Source organism: Antechinus flavipes, chromosome 1 (genome assembly GCF_016432865.1).
Source record: "Antechinus flavipes isolate AdamAnt ecotype Samford, QLD, Australia chromosome 1, AdamAnt_v2, whole genome shotgun sequence".
Lineage (NCBI taxonomy): Eukaryota > Metazoa > Chordata > Mammalia > Dasyuromorphia > Dasyuridae > Antechinus > Antechinus flavipes.
Genome location: NC_067398.1, coordinates 314,066,377 through 314,087,196, shown reverse-complemented (window position 1 = coordinate 314,087,196; position 20,820 = coordinate 314,066,377). Strand labels below are relative to the sequence as shown.

Sequence of the window (20,820 nt, the reverse complement as noted above, 5' to 3'; positions counted from 1 at the left end):
ATTATAATATAAAGCGGGGGGGAGGGGAATTAGACCATATTTTTAAAAAGAGAATAGTTACTAACATATTTGAAAATTTTAATTTCCACATATCTTAGGCCAACTGGTGATAAAGATTTTTTTGGGGAAAATGTATTCAAACTCTCATATAGAATATAAATGTCTAAAATGTATACTAGGTTACCAAATAATTGAAAAATTAACTTAGGAAGTAAAGTTCACTTTGTTTAGAAAAAATATTATATTAAATAAAATTACAAAATCAACATTTTGCCTTATTCAAATACCAAGCAATAATGATACAACTACATTACCCTGTAATTTATACTTAATTCATTGTTCTTAACTCACCTTTCAATTAACACAATCCTTATAATGACTATGTGGTTCTGTATTCAAATGTTTCAAAAAGTGGTATTAAAATTTTATCAAGATTTTTTAGTTTACCAAAATATTGATTGCACCTGGCTCTTTTTCCTCAGTGTTTTTTTGAGTGAGTGGAAGCAGCAGGTGTAGTCAACTTTTGTAGGAGTTTGGCAGTAAAAGAGAGAAAGAGTATAGATAGAAGTAATTGCCAAAGGAGCCTACAGAGTTCAAGTATTTTTTGTTTTGTTTTCAAAGGATAAGGTAGACTTGATCAGGTTTGTAGATGGTGGAAAAAGAGTAAGTAGATAGGGAAAGAATGAATATCAAAGAAAGGAAAAAAATGATGAATGGGAAAAGCTCCTATAGGAAAAGATATAGTATAAAGGGTACAGGTAGAAAGTTCTAAATTGGCAGGAAGAAGAGCCATTTCTGCAGACACAAGCAAAGGAGGAGATAATGGGTAAAGATACAGATAAATTTTGAAACAGAAAATAGGAGTTATGAGGGTACTCATTACAGATGGTCTCAATTATTGCAGAAAAATAGGAAGCAATATTATCTGCTAAAAGGAGAATGAAAACAGCATAGGAGATTAGAGCAGAATAATAGCTAGCATTTATATAGCATTTTAAGGTTTGCAAAGTAATTTACAAATATTATTTCATCTGATACAATAAGCTTAAGAGCTAAGTGCTATTATCACCTCCATTTTACAGATGGGGAAACTGAGACAAAGGCTAAATGAGTTGCCCATGCTAACAAACTGAGTAAGTGTATAAAGGTGGATTTGAACTCAGGACTTCCTGACTTCAGGTCCAGCCCACTGTCTATTGTACCATCTGCAGCCTGCTTTAAAAAAAAAAAAAAAAGCTATCATTTTTTATAGCTCTTTAGGATCTGCAAAGTACTTTACTATGTTCACTCATTTGAGCTTCATAATAACCCTGTAAGGCAAGTGCTATTATTATCCTCATTTTACAGATGAGGAGGCTGAGGCACAGAAAGGTTATATAACTTGCCCAGGATCACACAGCAAAGGAGTGTCTCAGTCAAGTTTCTTCCAAAAACTTTCAAAAACTCAAACTCAAGTCTTCCTGATTCTAAGATTAGCACACTATCCAATGTGTAATCAAAGTATTTGGAACAGTCAAATTTGGGGAGAAAGGAGCTGTCAATAAGAAAAGAATAAAATGATCATCCTGCTAGAGTGAGAAACAAGCTATAATAGGAAATTTTTAACTGACTCAGTTCACATAGTGGTATAACATCTTCAGGTAGCATGGAAATATAAGGACAGAGACTTGGAAAGGAGTAATGAATTATGAATTGGCAAGATATAAACAATAGAGGAAAGCAATTGTGAAGACTTGTATAGATGAACTAATTAACTACAGGGTCAAGATAGTTAAGTAATTTAAGTAAAGCCAAAACAGAGGTGATTGGGAAAATAGAGAGGAATAGCAGGATTGAAACTCACAATGAGGATAAAGAACAGATTTAGGAAGAATAAGGCAGAAGGAAATATAGAAAGACAGAAAAATATGATCAGAGAGGGAAAATTTCAGAGTTCAAGATCATTAAAATGGCACAATTATAGATAAGTGAACCATCAAAGTTATGATCACTGTAGAGTTATAAAGATTGATTAACTAGAGAGCCTGAGTTTTTCAAGGTACATCCATCCATCCATATAGCCATTTATCTATCTAAAGATATTTAGAAAAATCTAACTATCCATATAGATATCACTTAACTAGGTACATTAAAAGATATGAGTGTGCTCATGATAGATGCCTAAATTTTTGCAAACAACTGCAATATTTAGTAATGTATAAGGATATTATGTAAATGTATATAAATATGTACACCCAAAAACTAATATATCTATGTGTATGTATGTACTGTGTGTGTGGATGGTATGTGTGTATATATACATGTGCATATATGTATCCATATGGCATGTCTGTGTAAAACAAAGGCGCACACAGAGATGTCATAGATGTCAATAAGGTCTAAGACATGTGCTGAGCTTCCTACTAAGGAAGGAATAGTGACCAATAGGCACAGATCAAAGAAACAAAAGTCCTCTGAGTGATACTGATGGTGTAAGCCTTAATGAAGCAAAGGTAAGTGACTGTGGTAGAATGAACTCTACAGAGTAGTAGCAGTAAACAAAAATTAGGCCAACTCTTACCCCTGACCAAGTGAATCACAAAACAAAAAAGAAATTAATTAATTTCTGGAAATGATAGCCATAAAGGAGCAATACAACACAAAGGGGCTTTTAAAGGAAGCACTAACATGGAGATACAAACCCCAGGTTAGTATTATAAATCATGAAGATTTCACAGGTCTCCAGAATAGCTTGCCACAAGCATGTCTTTTCTTGTCCATTATACCATTTTTAGTGCTTATTAATGAAACTGATAATAACCCTTAGAATAATTCTATATGTTGACATTCCCAAGTTCCACCTAGGTGGAGACAATGAGCCAGAGAAAATAGATCTCCAAAATGTCACTGGGTAGCCCCTGAGTCAAATAAGAGCTATAAAGATAAAAGGAAAGAAGATTAATGAGGGCAAAGGTCAACAAGGAATTTAAAAGAGTTCAGAAAGAGATAGGTGAAAATATGTCTGTAACTTTACAGTGCTCCTTAAGGGGTCAGACTTGTAACCTAGGATTATTAAAAAAAGAGAGGGAGGGAAAGGAAGGGGGGTGGGGGGAAAGGGAGAGAGGGAGAGAGAAAGAGAGAGAGAGAGAGAGAAAGAGAGAGAAAAAGAGAAAGAGAAAAGCTGTTTAAAGAGCTATTTTTATTCTGCATAGCACACACATATGCAATCTAGCAAAAAAAATGACTATTTAGTAATATGATTTGCAATAATACTGTTTTTTCTTGATTTATCAAAGACATCCGTGTCTTAGTGTAGCTGACTTGGTTATAAAGAAACTTTTCCTACAGGGTTTGTTAATCAAGATTTTTTAGTGATGCCATTTCAATTAATTTTTTAAAAATACTACTACATGGATGCTAAGGATATTATGGTAAGGGTCTAAGAGGACAATGTAATTTATAAGAATCATCAATAATTACTAGCAAAATAAACATGTAAAACATGCCTTCAAACTACCAAACATAAACTATTCCCCATATATTCATAATCTCAGGCATAAAAGTAGTCCTGCAAACACATTTTTATCTCACTATCAAAAAAAAAAGTTTCTCATAAGTAATATGGATGACTACAGAATTATAAATCCACTGCCAGTTTGCAAAAGCCTAAAATACATAATTTGAATAACTCATATGGTAAGTAGAAATCTCATTAATTTTAATATTACTAAATTAATATATTTACAAGAAAGCATGCGATATGTTTTGCAAAAAGAAATTTTGTAATAAATAATTCTATATTGAACATCAGGAAAACCTGGGATTGAAATCTGCCTCGGATTCACTGTAACTATGTGAAACTTGGCAAGTCATTTGGCCTCACTGATTTTTGTTTCCTCATATGTAAAATAAGGAAAACAAAAGGGCTGGGAGGATCAAATTAGATTTTAAATATAGGTATATGTACATATAAACATGTATATAAAATGCTTTTCAAACCTTAAAGTACTAAATAATAATAGTTCACATCTTTAATTTTCATAAAAAACTGAGTAGTGGTACTTTAAATACAATATAAAAATGTCTTTAATATCTCTAAGAAAATAATTTTTGATCCAGTTTAAAGACTGAGTTAAACAGTCTTTCTGACAGAGACTATTAACTAGTCATTCTTCCTGTTTCCTACAAATTAAGAAAATTAAATCATTTCCTGAAATAAAATCAAATTCATTAAGAAGATATATTGCCCTAAAATGTTTCTTGCCTAACCCTCCTGAAAGTTTTGCCAAATTGTTCAATTTTAAGGAATGGAAAGAAATGCCAATTTCTTATATTTAAAAAAATCTCTGGACAACAAATACAACGTTAGATTTTGAACAATTTTCTTTGTGCCAGTTACAAATAATACTACAGAGAAATTTGATATACAATAGTTCAAAGAATTAAAGATGAGGGGACCAGTTAAATGTACAAAACCTGATGGCTTATTTTGCAAAATTTTCAGGTCCCACTGGCTATCTTAGTAAATGTAAACTCTTAACTGTCCACTGTGAATTCTGAACACTATAATTTCTGATGTGTCCTTCTGATCCTTTCCCCTTTCCTGCAGTTTCCCCAAACCAAAAGAAGGAGGGAGAGAGAAAAGGAAAGAGGGAGGGAGAAAATGGGAGGGAGGGAGGGAGGAAGAAAGGAAGGGAGGAAGGCAGAGAAAGGAGGGAGGAAGGCAGGGAGGAAAAGAAGAGAGGGAGGGAGGGAGAGAGGGAAGGAAGGAAGGAAGGAAGGAAGGAAGGAAGGAAGGAAGGAAGGAAGGAAGGAAGGAAGGAAGGAAGGAAGGAAGGAAGGAAAGAAAAAGAAAAAATCTCATCTAAAGTCTGAACATTTAAAGAAAGTTATATAACACACTATAGTATAATATATGAACTATTCCCTACTGTAGGCTTGATAAAGGAATATGTGTTTTTCAAGTTTCTAAAGTTTCACTGAATTTCCTTTCTTGATATATTAAGTTCTTGCCCTTTGTGTACTCATTTTTCATAAATGACAGGGACACATCCATAGCTTTTTCCTTTAAAACGAATCCTGACAAATAAAAAGATATGGTGCAAAGCTGTATCAAAAAACCAAAAACATGCCCTCACCATTTATGAGAAACAAGGCCAAATTACAAAAATTTAGAATATTAGCAGGAAAGGAAATTTCAAGATCAAGTAAAACAGGGTATGAATTACAGAAAAAAACATACATTTCAAAAGCTTGATGATGAGGTTTCTTATATATAAGTTAATTCCTTGTTGTCAGGATATTTGGAAGGAGAAAGCATGTATGGTGGAAAAGGCAAGTGGATTTGGAGGCAGAGACCTGGGTTTGAATCCTAATTCTGCAACTTACTGTGTGACACAAACTCTCTAAGTCTCAGTTTCCTCATCTATAAAATAATGAGGCTGTACTAGACAGCCTCAAAGGTTACCTTCCAACTCAACACCTATGAGCCAATAAAGAGGCCAAATTCTTTTAAATCACAGGACCCCAACATAGAACAGTAGAAAAGAGCATTTAAGCAGGAATCAGGACACCTGGATTTTCATCCCAGCACTGCACTAACTAGCTGGGTAACCTTGGACAAATCACTTAACTGATTTGGACCTGTTTCTTCATCTGTAAAATGAAGAGGTTGGGCAAGATGATGTCAAAGGTCCCTTCTTGTTCTAAAATTCTGTGATTCTATGGTGAAATCAGAATTACAGAATCATGGAATTTTAGAAGCGAAAGAGATCTCAAAGGTCATCTAGTCCATGCAGACATGATTTTTTTTAGGGCTATGCCACACATTTGTATTCATCCTCCAACACCTATCTTTTACATGTCTTTTTTTAATCTAATTTGATTGATGAATTCTCTATATATCCAAAGGAAATCTTTTTAGACAACTTTTTCTTCTTCATTGTAATTGTTTATCTGTGTATTCAGAATTTCATTTCTCATAATTTTCCGTAGTTCTTAGTATATAAGGATCACAGCAATTCTTTCTCTGAGACCTGTTCCCATAAAACTGAAGATGTAGGTTAAATTTTTCTCAGTTTTCCCCTTTTTTAATCACAAAAACTAATATGTAATGGCCATTTCCCCTCAAGATTATCATCATTTCCAATGTAGCAAGAAGTTCTTTGTTAGACACAATCATATGTAGAATAGAATTTCCCCTTGTTAATAACTCCAACTTTTCAAGGAGGAAATTATTATTAAAGCAAGCTAAGAAATTAGCATCCACTCACGTTTCGGTAAGTAAAGCACTCTAGTAAATGTATTAAAGTGTCCCACCACTATTATATTATGCCTCAGTGTCAGGATTGTGTTCTATATTTCTCATTTATATTCTCATTCTCTTTTTCTCCCAATGACTTGTAATTTAGTCTGCTGACAATACTGCTTACTTCTCCCTCCTCTCTCCTTCACTGAGATGCTTTCCACTATACTTTCTCACTATATTACTATGCCACCCCAATTCTATCATTCCCCTTCTTTATATAATGTAACTGTCAGATGATCAATCCTGAATTTATTAAGCAATTACTATCTATCAAGCACTGTATTACGTGCAACTACTCCGAGATTTCAAGAAATTTACATTCTAACAGGGAGACAAAAATGTACAATAGGTAATAAATAAGCTCTATGTGAGATCGATAAAACAGTAATAATAGCTCACCTTTATATAGCACTTTAAGTTATGCAAAAAACATAATATATTTTAATTCATTTGTTCCTGAGAAGGGAAGATTAGAAAGTAGCATTTAAGCTGAGTGTTGAAAAGATTCTGGGAGGCAGAAGTGAAGAAGAACATTCTAGGAATGGAAAAATGTGCAAGCAACAGTAAGTAGATCAGTTTATACCCACTTTTTATGTGTATTGTTTCTTTTAAATAAGATGTATCATTCGGATTCATCTCTCCATGTGTCTCACTTCACCAAGTCTCAATAATATCCAAGAAGTAAAACTATCCTTTCTGCTAAGAACAACAACTCATCATCTTCCCTCCTTCCCTCCTTTCTTCCTATGCTTTGTACACTAATGCATAGTTATCTAGGACCAAGGTCTAAAATTTAAAAATCACTGAACAACTTGAAAATCACAACAAAAATAAGATCATGGAAATCATATTTCAAGAAATCATCAATGTGGGGAAGGAAACTGGAGAAGTTAATGCTGGTCATGATAGTGTCAAGCAGGCCCTGATGACCTAAAAGATTCACTCACTGCCTCTCTGAACTGCCCACAACTTCCAAAATGGCCAAAATGGCTATCTCAGGGAGAAGACAAGTACAGTCTACCATACCAGGGAAAGTAGCAGTGGTAGTGGTAGCAACTACTACACCTAGATCAAATAACCAATTCTATAATTTACCTCAATCTCCCTCATAGAAGACCTGAGAAGCCAACAGAACCCAGAGAAGTCTGTTACCCATTTTAGAAAAATTCCAGTTAAAATGATTTTTTTTAATTTATAAATCAGCACTTAAACTGGTGAGTTTCCATTACCCAGAAAATCTGAAAAAGTAATTATAACATTTATATTTAAATATTTGTTAAGCTGAATACAAATAAAATTAATTTCTTTCAAAAAATTATGAATGAAAACTGCCCAGGTCTTTTATGACCAGAATACAAAGTGAAAATAAAAAGAATCTCTTGAAAAAAATCCCCAAATGAAAACCCCCAGGATCATGTCTGCCAAAGTCAAAAATTTCAGGTAAAATGAAAAAAAAAAAATACTGCCAGCATCTAGAAAGAAATCAAATACCAAAGTGCCACAGTTAGAGATCCCATAAAAGGTGGCAGCTGCTACTAAAAAGGAAAGGAAAATTCCCAAACTCTCATTTTTTGCTTTCATACTGAAGTACTGATTTTTAAAGAAATATTTATACTTCTCCTCAAAAGGAAAAAGCACTTGCAGGGAGATAGAAGGAAGATAGACTGGGAAAAGTCATCTGCAGAAAGTGAAATTTGAGGTAAGTTCTGAAGAAATTCTGACAAGCCTGGAAGAAGGGAGGGACATCATGCCAAAAATAAGAGATGGCCAATGAAAATGTCCAGTTAAGATATGGAATATCTTGAGTAAGGAACAGAACACAAGCCAGATGGATTATAGAGTACACAAAGGAGAATCAAGTATAAGGACAGTAGAAAGGTAGGAACAAGGCAGTTGTGAAGGATTTAAAGCAAATCTGTTCTCCTCTCAAATGCCCACAAACCCCAATAAACTCAAGTGATTCCTTATTAACTCTAAAATCAAACATAAAATCTTTCGTTTGGCATTTTAAACCCTTCACAACCTGCTCTACACCTTTCTCAGATTTCAGGAAGATGAATAAGAAAGCTATTTAAATAGTCTAAATACAAAATGACTTAAGATTTATGCTAAGACACATATAGGTGCTTTAGATGGAACCAACTAAAGTAAACAGCTGTACAAGTGAAGAGAAAATAATCTATGTAGGAGATTATGAATTTTTTACAAAATCTGAGAATAGAGTATATATATGAGATGGGTGCAAGTGAGGAAGCTCAAGGATAGTGACACTGTCTAAAAGACTGGGAGGATGGTGATGCTTTTGATGATAATACAAAAGTTTAAAAAAGGAAATGTTTTGAGGGAAAAAATAATAAGTTGTCTTTTGAACATATAAATGGGATTTAAGAAGTCTACAGGACATCAAATTTGAGATGTCCAAAAGGGGCAATAGAACTAGAGCTACCTTAGGAGATTGTAGCTAGACATATTGTTCTAGAAAGTATTTCATAAAGATTTTATTTAAACCCATGAGAGTACGTGAAATTCAAACAGTATAGAGGAAAAAAAAAAAGTGGGTCCAGAAAAGAGCTTTAAGAACATCCATGATTAATACTTGTGACCTGAAAATCCAGCAAAGATCTGAGAAAGTATTAAGTAGAGGCACTTAGTACAGATGACTTGAACCTCTAGAAATCTATCAAGAGATATGAGAAATAAGAATAAGTAGAAATTTTAGGTAGATAAATGTAGATAGTTTATCCATTAGATTACACTGGAAAACTCTATTCTACACCAGAAATCAAGACACGAGAACAAGGAGATGGAGGATTGCAATTAAGAACAAGCTTAGAGGGATAAATTAGATGTTTTGAAACCAAAGGGGCTGAAAAATCATTCTACTGTGAATTTAAAAGGGGATGAACTCATTGATCTGCTATTTACTATCTATGTAACCTTTGATTATTCATTTAACATTCTTGGGTCTCCTTTCCTCCTCCTGAAATAACTGCTTCTAGATCCTTTCAACTCTAGATTTATAACCTTATAATCTTTCTAACCAAAAAAGGTACATGCTTAAATATATATGCATACAGCTTCCTGTAACAGTTTTTTTTAAACAATGAATGATGTAACACCATTATAATTCTTATTTAATATGAATAAATGAAGTATTTATATCATTAGTTTGGCACATTACAAATTATAACTGTGTTTTTTATATGATTATGTGGTCCAAAACAGGTATTTATTAATGGAAGTAGAAAACAAAAAAAAATTAATTATATGAAAAGATTTTTAAAGAGAAAAAGTTACCTTGACTTTGGGTCAGGTGAAGAATCTTTGATGTAACATATCTGGCAGATTCTGTTTCTGAACATTCAAAGTTGATCTTCTCCAGCTGAGCCAGGAGTGCCACAATCCGAGAATTACTAGTAAGGCTAGAAAAAATATTATTTTACATTTAGACTTCATACCATATTTTTTATTTTAAATGTGATTCTTGCTTTACTAATATCAAGTAATATGAATTCAACTCAATTCAATTTAACAACTATCCACTGAGCACCTGTATGTAATGCAACCATTTTAAGTGGTGGATGAGATTCAAAGTTTAGATAAGATACCTCTCCTCCTTCAGAGAACAAGTGAGGTAAAATGACATAGGCAAAAATATGTAAAAAGCACCTTAAAGAGGTACAAAGCAATATGTTGCATGAGGTCCTGTTATAGTGGGGAAGAAAGAAGTCAATTGAACACGATGGTTCACTCCTCACAGCACATCACTTGGATGCTGTACTTATCTCATTCATCCTGGTTTCAATTATTTGCATATTCCTTCCTTTTAGATTGTAAGCTCCTTGGGAACATCTTTTCTATCTTTCTATTATTAGCACCTTGCCATAATATTTAACATGTTAAGCTTATTAAAGTATTTTAAAATTCAATAGGAATATTATAAGCAAAGATGAGGAGAGAATATTCCAAGGACAAGAAGCAACATGAGAAAAGGTACTGGGAAGTCCACAGAGTTCCTTGATCCAATATTCTAATTTCAAGCTATCATAGAACATCTTGGATTATATGTTTAGAGTTTAAAAAGGCTTCAGAGGTCATTCATTTAATCCAACCCCCTTGTTTCATAAATGAAGGATATGAAGTCCAGAAAGTTTAAAGGAATTAACTAAAGTCACAAAGGTAGGTAAAAGATGGCAAAATTTGTTTTTGAACCCATGTTTTTAACTCCAGATTCAGCACTCATTCTACTGAATCACATCATTAATATTTTAAGTAAAAAGAAATTTTAATAGAAATGCTATTTGACTAAATTGTAATTCTACTAATCTCAGATAAAGTAAAGACTCCAGAAAAATGTAAATTTAAAACTGATATAAGAGAATAAGATACATAATTGAATTCATTAGTGCAAAAAGCAGTTGTAACATTAATTTAATGTGATACTAAATAAAAAAAGATGAATCTTTGTCCCAAAAAATTTTTTTTTCCATTTTGACAGGAATGTTTGTTAATTTTACCTAATAAAATATTCATACTATTCAAAGAGACCTTGATTTAAGAAGCAAATATATATATATATATATATATATGCTTTATAGTCTTTAAAACTAATTTTGAAAGGAAAACAAAAAATGATCAACAACATTGAAAATAAAACATCAAAACGTTCTGCATGAGAATAACTGACTTTTTATCTTCCTTTTCCAGCCACCTCACCCAAGCTCAGAAGCATCAGAATCATTTTCTTGTGAATGGTATAAAAAGGGATTCCTCAGCAAGTAGTCTCATATTAGTAATTAGTATCAGACTACGATCTGACACTAATTACTATGAGTATCAATGAGTCACATAGTTAACCATGTCTAGCTCAAATAACTTCTAAAGTCCTTTCAACTCAAACTTTACCTTTGTGATGGTGTTGTTGAAACAGCTAAACTAAGTAGAATCACTAGAGGGCAGCATTCTCTTTGGAATTATTTTAACACAATGGCAAATCTTGGGCTTAAGTATAGAAAAATCTTAAAAACTCATTTAAATTCAAAGAAACTAGATGAAAATTATTATGTATGAGCTACACAATATGACAAAGTAGAAAAGTCAAGGAACTAGGAAGTCAAGAAGAAATGGGTTAAAGTCCCACCTCTAAAGCATATTTACTAGATGATCTAAGCCAGGGGTCCTCAAACTTTTGTTTTGTGGGCCTTTAAATAAAGAAACTTCATAGCTCTGGGTGAGGGAGGATAATCGTCCTCAACTGCCACATCTAGCCCACAGGCCGGAGTTTGAGGACCCCTGATTAAGCAAATTCTTGAACTTTTCAATGTCCAAAGCAGCCTTCTATAACTGTATGTAGCACAGCAGATGCCCATCACAGAGAGTGAAAACTATAAAATACATACTAAATAAAAAACGGCACTCACATGGCTTATTAAGTCTTCAGTAATCGGTCATTATTGCAAAATTTAACCTATTAGCAAAAATCCAAACTAGCACTTGAAGATTTATCTAGATGAAAATTAAACTAGATGATTTCTAATCTGACTCTAAATCTGTAATCCAGCAATCCATCTTTCATGATGTAAGTTTTTTCTAACCAACTCTGTCATTTCATATACCTATCTGCTGGCAACTGTTTTTTCTAAAGCAAGTAGATCCAAAAAAATGTTACATGTTTTACTATTCAAGCCAATGGCTTATATTTAAATTATTTTATGTACATTCTACAAATTTGTCTGAATTGATTATTTATTCTTATTAATACATCAATTTTTGTTGTTGTTCAGTTGTTTCAATCATATTCAACTCCTTGTGACCCTGTTTTGGAGGTAAAGATATTGGAGTGGTCTGCCATCTCCAATTCATTTTGCAGATGAACTGAGGCAAACAGAATTAAATGACTTGCCCAGGATCACACAGTTACTAAATATGTGAGGCCACATTTGAACTCAGGAAGATGAGTCTTCCTAACTCCGAGCATAGCACTCTCTCCTAGCAGTCCAATTAGCTGTCCTAATTCATCCTGTTACCTAATATGAATTTTCATTTTTACAACCAATCAATAGTACTGTCAATTCTTTAAAGAGTAAAAGTGGAAAATATCTCTGATGATTTTAGCTAAGCATAATACACATGAAAAGAAAAACAAAATCATTTTCACATACTTCACAGGCAGAAGTCACACAAAGCTTCATTATTTAGTTCAGCCTGATACACACACACACCCTACCCTTTAGTCCATGATGCCTAGAAATGACTCAAACAATCCTGGCCTCAAAATGTACTCCCTGTGCTACAGGAACCCTAGACCTGCATTACAATATGATAATTTACTTCTCTAAGCAAATGAGTCCCAAATGTACATATTTAGCATTAATCTTGCTCCTAAGGTTTACTCACACATTTCCAACTACCTAATGGATATCTTTAGTTGAAAGCTGCACAAGCATCTCAAAAACATATCTAAAAAAGAACTTAATCTTTCATCCAAACCCACTCACTGTTTTAGCTTTTTTTTTTTTTTTCCTGCAGAGGCCACCACTATTCTTTGCAGACTATCAAGTCCACAACTTAACTGCTATTTTCAACTTTTCATTCTCATTCATCTCCATAATCAGTAAGTTGTCAAATCTTGTCAATTCCACTTATTCAATATCTTCTCTCATGTACCCTCCTTTCTACTGATAATAACCACCCTAAATCCAGTCTATCAGACTTCTGCCCCAACTTCCAGTAAATGTGACTTTGTCACCCCCCCAACTCAAGAAGCTTCAGTGACCCCTCCTTGTCTTTAGAATAAAATACAGTTTGACCCAACCTTCTATTCTGGTTATACACTAGTCTCCCCTCTTATGCCTCTCCCACATAAACATATACATGCAGATGTACGTGCGCACGCATGTGCGCGCACACACGTACACACACACACACACACACACACACTACAGTCAAACAAAATTAGTCCAGCCTCTCTTCCCTAGATATGACATTTTCTCTCCTGCCTAGCTGGCTGTCCTCCAGATCTGTAACTCTTTCCCTCCTCAACTTTACTTTTTGGAGTCCCTAGGTCTCTGCAAGGTTGAGCTCAAATGTAACTTCCTTTAATAGACCCTTCCTGGTTTACCCACTTGTTAGTATCCTCCTATTGTGTATTTTAAAATATTCTGTATTTATGAACATGTTACAGCCTTACACCCTTTCTCTGGCTCAAGTAAAATACAAGTTATTTTGTGGCAGGAACAATCTCCTTCTTATATTGTAATCCCAACATCTAACACAGGCCCTGGCACACAGCCATAGGAGGGAAAAAGAGAAGCAGGAGTCTTTGAGGTCTTCTTTTCCCTGCCCCCACATGTCAGGCTAATCTCTGAGAAGAGAAGAGGCACTTTAATGATTAGCATACTCAGTCATACCCTACATGTCCTAGTGATTCTGAACACCTGTAGGTCCAAACCCCATTCCCCATTTCCCACCACTTCATTTCACCCATAATCCTCAAAAAACTTCTACTGTGCCTTCTGTTGTCTGCTGTACAGGCAACAAACATGCTTTCATCCCTTTATCTTCAACTCCTTTTATCTCCTGGCTCTCACTGAGACCCGATTTCCCCTAATGATACAGCCTCCCTGGGCACTCATTCTAATAGTGGCTGTACTTTCATTCATTGTCCTTGGGTTATAGGTCAAGGTAAAGAAGTTGAAATACTCCTTGCTTCCTCTGGTGACTTCCAGATTCTCACTCTGCTATCACTCAGTAATTTCTTCTTGGAGGATAATACAATTTACATTTCCCACCCAATCAACATCCAATTAATTGCTGTCTACAAAACTCCAGGACACTCCCTTCCTTTCTCAATGAGTATAATACCTCTCCTTCCCACATCCTGCTCCCATACCATTAGAGTTCAACATTACTGACACTCCTTCAAACACCCTAATCTCCCAAATCCTCAACTTACTTCCTATAATCTACTTCTCCACTTCACCTTAGCTACATACAAAAATGGTTATATCCTTGATCTTGCCATCACTCTCAAATGCACTACCTCTATATTCAAGAACGCTGAAATTCCCTTATCTGACTGATTACAATCTATTGATGTTCCACCTTTCCCTTCAATTTCCCATACCACTATTCTTTACACATTTTGTAATCTTCAATTCCCTGATCCCTCAATTCTCTACCAAGCCATCTCCCTGCACTAGTAACTCCATCCTCCTTTCCCCATCTTCATCCCTTAGTAAACAAGTTCAATTCTATACAATCTAATTGAGTTCACGATCCCTGAGATCATTTATTATGTCCTGTGCCTTCCCTGAGATCATTTATTATGTCCTGTGCCTTTGAACACTCGCGCAATCTGCTGCCTTCTTTACTACACACGTTTCTTGAACTACAGTGAAGAAAAACATTTTGACTTTGTCCTCTAGAAATTTATGTTATACAATCACAAGTGGTCCCCCACTGCTTCTAGGTAATTCTTCTGTAATTCCCTTATAAATTCAAAATCCTGTTCACTACAATGACTCTTCCAAACTTTTTTATCCTCTTTAAATATCCTACAGTTCTTCCTCCCTTATTCCCCCATTCATTCGATTCAAATCTGCTTCATATTTAACTGAAAAAATTGAGACAATATGCCAAGAGTTCTTTCTTCTCTCTTTCACATCTTATGTCACTCTGATACCTTCTGCCATGCTCCCTTCCTTTGCCCTTGTATCATATTTAAAAAGTGGCCATATTCCCTGTCAAAGCAAACCTTCTAATGCAAAGACAAAAAACAACCCATTGCCTTCAAGGCATTCAGAGACAAATGTGAAAGGCAATATGCACAGAATTATGCACAAACAACATAGATAGGAGAATTAGAGATAATCTCAGAAGGAATGAACTATTTTTTGCCAATTTTCTTGTCTCTGTGATAACACTCTGCTAATTCTTTTGCTAGATAATCAGACAAAAGTACAATTTTTACATGTGTCAAATGCATGGTGCTTGTCTTCTCCAAAAAGGAAGTTGACTACAGGTATAAAAGTGGGGCTCCACTTATTATGCCACACACTCAAAAGTAAATAGCTGGGGGAAGATTCTGGGAAGATGGCAGAGTAGGTTAATTTCAAGATCTTCCAATTTCCCCCAAACAGAACAAATACACGCCTCAGGGAAAATAAAGACTTGGGGCAAAACAGAAGTCCTCTCAGTACAACCCAAGAAGATCTGAAACCCCTGGCTGGGGTTTAACTCCTGGGAAGTACAAACACCTCTGGACTAGCTCCAAAGAAGCATCAAGTGCAGACCCTGAAGCTAACTGGATTTGACTGGAACTTCAGCAGAAACCACAGCAATTTTCACCTGCTGGACTGTGTGAAGAATTGGGGGTCTGATTTTAGGAAGACTGAGGGGACCTGAGCTGATTAGGAATGCCAGGCCCAGCTGTGCTGCTGAGACATAGGTCATGGGCAAGAAGGATCCAGCACACCTGGTGAGTGCAGAAGCAGTTGGGCCAGGAAACTACTCACTTGGGGCACTTACAGAGTAGGGAGTTCTTTCTTTGGGGTTTCAGGTCAGAGGGGAGAGCTGAGGTAAAGCTAGAGGCACCATCCCCCTATCCAACATTTAGAAGTGCTTATACTAATACCTTTTATTAAAAAAAAAAAAGAAGAAGAAGAAGAAGGCAAAGAAGAAAGTACCCAGCCACAAAAACTTCCTATGAGAATAGAAAAGACTGGGGTACATCTTTAGAGGAAGACACTGAAGTTAAAAAAAAAAAAAAAAAAAAAAAAAAAAAAAGCTTCAACACCAAAGACTAATGTGAAATCACTCCCTAACCAAAGAGAATTTATAGAATACATACACACATACATACACACACACACATATGAAGAGAGAGACAGTGAGGAAAAAAATAAATAAAATAAAAACCATCCAAGAAAAACAGAAAGATTATGAAAAAAAGTTAATGAACTAGGAAAGGAGATATAATCTCAAAGATGAAAATAACTATTTGAAAATTAGAATTGGGCAAAGGGAAGCCAATGAAGTTATGAGACCAAGAAATAACAAAAAAGATTAAAAAGAATGAAGAAATAGAACAGTATATGAAGTATCTTACAAGAAAAATAATAGATCTGAAGAACAGATCAAGAAGAGAAAATATAAGAATAATTGGACTGTCTGAAAGTTGTGACCCAAGAAAAAAAAAAAAAAAAAAGAATCTTGACACAATAATACAAGAAATAATCCAAGAAAATTATCCTGGAGAGACAGAACAGGAGAGGAAAGTAGAAACAGAAAAAAACCCATCTATCACTACTTCAACAGGATCCTCTGTAGAAAACACATAGGAATATTATTGCCAAATTTCAAAACCTCTAGATCAAAGAAAAAATTTTGTAAGAAACAAGAAAAAACAATTCAAATATGCTGGAGATGCAATTAGAATTGCACAGAACTTATTAGCAGCCACAATAAAAAATCCTGGAAACTGAGGGGATGCCTATTAATTGGAGAATGGCTAAATAAATTATAGTACATGAATGTTACAGAATATTATTGTTCTGTAAGAAATAACCACTAGGATGATTGCTGCAGTTAAAATAATTTACCAGTTGAGTATTTTACAAGAACCAATATTTTCTTCAGTTGAAGTTAAAAGAAATAAAACTGAGAGATCTGCCTGTAGTTGCATATAAAGTACTTTGGCAAAATCCTTTATGGGACTAAGACTGCTATGAGGTCCTCTTCCTCTTAATAGCATCTTCCCTTTACTATAGTGTCTTTCTCCTTACTATAGCTAACTTTGATTAGTTTGCTTAAAATCTTTATGGATTCTCCTAAATGCCCCTTTTGGCCAAAAAAGAAAAAAGAAAAAAAGAAAAAGAAAATACTGGACTGAGTTAGGATTGAAATCCAGAACCTCTAACTCTAGGTCAAGCATGTCTTTTCTTTTCTTTTTTTTTTTTTTTTTTTTATTTTTTAATTTTTTATTTAATAATTACATTATATTGACACTCATTTCTGTTCCGATTTTTTTTTCCCCTCCCTCCTTCCACCCCCTCCCCTAGATGGCAAGCAGTCCTTTATATGTTGGATATGTTGCAGTATATCCTAGATACAATATATGTTTGCAGAACCGAACAGTTCTCTTGTTGCGTAGGGAGAATTGGATTCAGAAGGTATAAATAATCCGGGAAGAAAAACAAAAATGCAGATAGTTCACATTCGTTTCCCAGTGTTCTTTCTTTGGGTGTAGCTGCTTTTGTCCGTCATTTATCAATTGAAACTCAGGTCTCTTTGTCAAAGAAATCCACTTCCATCAAAATATGTCCTCATACAATATCGTTGTCGAAGTGTATAATGATCTCCTGGTTCTGCTCATTTCACTTAGCATCAGTTCATGTAGGTCTCTCCAAGCCTCTCTGTATTCATCCTGCTGGTCATTTCTTACAGAACAATAATATTCCATAACATTCATATACCACAATTTACCCAGCCATTCTCCAATTGATGGGAATCCATTCATTTTCCAGTTTCTAGCCACTACAAACAGGGCTGCTACAAACATTTTGGCACATACAGGTCCCTTTCCCTTCTTTAGTATTTCTTTGGGATATAAGCCCAATAGAAACACTGCTGGATCAAAGGATATGCACATTTTGATCATTTTTTGGGCATAATTCCAGATTGCTCTCCAGAATGGTTGGATTCGTTCACAACTCCACCAACAATGCATTAGTGTCCCAGTTTTCCCGCATCCCCTCCAACATTCATCATTATTTTTTCCTGTCATCTTAGCCAATCTGACAGGTGTGTAGTGGTATCTCAGAGTTGTCTTAATTTGCATTTCTCTGATCAATAATGATTTGGAACACTCTTTCATATGAGTGGTAATAGTTTCAATCTCATCCTCTGAAAATTGTCTGTTCATATCCTTTGACCATTTATCAATTGGAGAATGGCTTGATTTCTTATAAATTTGAGTCAGTTCTCTATATATTTTGGAAATGAGGCCTTTATCAGAACCTTTAACTGTGAAAATGTTTTCCCAGTTTGTTGCTTCCCTTCTAATCTTGTTTGCATTAGTTTTATTTGTACAAAGGCTTTTTAATTTGATGTAATCGAAATTTTCTATTCTGTGATCAGTAATGGTCTCTAGTTCATCTTTGGTCACAAATTTCTTTCTCCTCCACAAGTCTGAGAGATAAACTATTCTATGTTCCTCTAATTTATTTATAGTCTCGTTCTTTATGCCTAGGTCATAGACCCATTTTGATCTTATCTTGGTATATGGTGTTAAGTGTGGGTCCATGCCTAATTTCTGCCATACTAATTTCCAATTATCCCAGCAGTTTTTATCAAATAATGAATTCTTTTCCCAGAAGTTAGGGGCTTTGGGTTTGTCAAACACTAGATTGCTATAATTGACTATTCTGTCTTGTGAGCCTAGCCTTTTCCACTGATCCACTAATCTATTTCTTAGCCAATACCAAATGGTTTTGGTGACTGCTGCTTTATAATAATTTTAGATCAGGTACAGCTAGGCCACCTTCATTTGATTTTTTTTTCATTAGTTCCCTTGAGATTCTCGACTTTTTATTGTTCCATATGAATTTTGTTGTTATTTTTTCTAGATCAATAAAATATTTTCTTGGAAGTCTGATTGGTATAGCACTAAATAAATAGATTAGTTTAGGGAGTATTGTCATCTTTATTATGTTCGCTCGGCCAATCCAAGAGCACTTAATATTTTTCCAATTATTTAAGTCTGACTTTATTTGTGTGGAGACTTTTTTATAATTTTGCTCATATAATTCCTGACTTTCCTTTGGTAGATAGATTCCCAAATATTTTATGGTATCAACAGTTATTCTGAATGGAATTTCTCTTTGTATCTCTTGCTGTTGGGTTTTGTTGGTGATGTATAAAAATGCTGAGGATTTATGGGGATTTATTTTGTAGCCAGCTACTTTGCTAAAATTATGAATTATTTCCAATAGCTTTTTGGTAGAATCTCTGGGGTTCTCTAGGTATACCATCATATCATCTGCAAAGAGTGATAGTTTGGTTTCCTCATTGCCTACTCTAATTCCTTTTATATCTTTCTCGACTCTTATTGCCGAGGCTAGTGTTTCTAATACGATATTAAATAATAATGGTGATAGTGGGCAACCTTGCTTCACTCCAGATCTTACTGGGAAAGGTTCCAGTTTTTCCCCATTGCATATGATGCTTACTGATGGTTTTAAATATATGCTCCTGACTATTTTAAGGAAAAGTCCATTTATTCATATGCTCTCAAGTGTTTTTATTAGGAATGGATGTTGGATTTTATCAAATGCTTTTTCTGCATCTATTGAGATGATCATGTGGTTTTTGTTTGTTTGGTTATTGATATAGTCAATTATGCTAATAGTTTTCCTAATATTGAACCAGCCCTGCATTCCTGGTATAAATCCTACTTGGTCATAGTGTATTATCCTGGTGACAATTTTCTGTAATCTTTTTGCTAATATTTTATTTAAGATTTTAGCATCAATATTCATTAGGGAGATTGGTCTATAATTTTCTTTCTCTGTTTTCAGCCTACCTGGTTTAGGTATCAGTACCATATCTGTGTCATAAAAGGAGGTTGGTAGGACTCCTTCAATCCCTATTTTTTCAAATAGTTTATATAACATTGGAGTTAATTGTTCTTTAAATGTTTGGTAGAATTCACATGTAAATCCATCTGGTCCTGGGGATTTTTTCTTAGGGAGTTGATTGATAGTTTGTTCTATTTCTTTTTCTGAGATGGGACTGTTTAGGATATTTACTTCTTCCTCTGTTAGTTTGGGCAAGCTGTATTTTTGGAGGTATTTTTCTATTTCATTTAAGTTGTCGAATTTATTGGCATAAAGTTGGGCAAAGTAACTCCTAATTATTGCTCTAATTTCCTCTTCGTTAGTGGTGAGTTCTCCCTTTTCATTTTTAAGACTAACAATTTGATTTTCCTCTTTCCTTTTTTTAATCAGATTTACTAAGGGTTTGTCTATTTTGTTGGTTTTTTCATAGAACCAACTCTTAGTTTTATTAATCAATTCAATAGTTTTTTTACTTTCAATTTTATTGATCTCACCTTTTACTTTTAGAATTTCAAGTTTAGTGTTTGACTGGGGGTTTTTAATTTGTTCCTTTTCTAGCATTTTTAATTGCAAACCCAATTCATTGACCTTCTCTTTCTCTATTTTATACAAATAGGCCTCTAGAGATATGAAATTTCCCCTTATTACCGCTTTGGCTGCATCCCATACATTTTGGTATGATGTCTCATTATTATCGTTTTCTTGGGTGAAGTTATTAATTATGTCTATGATTTGCTGTTTCACCCAATCATTCTTTAGTATGAGATTATTTAGTTTCCAATTATTTTTTGGTCTACTTCCCCCTGCTTTTTTGTTGAATGTAATTTTCATTGCATCATGGTCTGAAAAGGATGCATTTACTATTTCTGCCTTACTACATTTGAGTTTGAGGTTTTTATGTCCTAATATATGGTCAAT

At 34.3% G+C, this 20,820-nt stretch overlaps 1 protein-coding gene across 3 annotated transcripts in view; it reads right to left on the bottom strand.

The window, feature by feature from the left end:
- Positions 1 to 20,820, bottom strand: part of AGTPBP1 (ATP/GTP binding carboxypeptidase 1) — a 207,131-nt gene that overhangs the window by 138,853 nt on the left and 47,458 nt on the right. For all 3 annotated transcript variants that reach the window (XM_051966097.1, XM_051966114.1, XM_051966091.1), the window contains exon 3: positions 9,584 to 9,708. In XM_051966097.1, the coding sequence (XP_051822057.1) occupies positions 9,584 to 9,708 (125 nt within the window). The remainder of the gene's footprint in view (positions 1 to 9,583; positions 9,709 to 20,820) is intronic.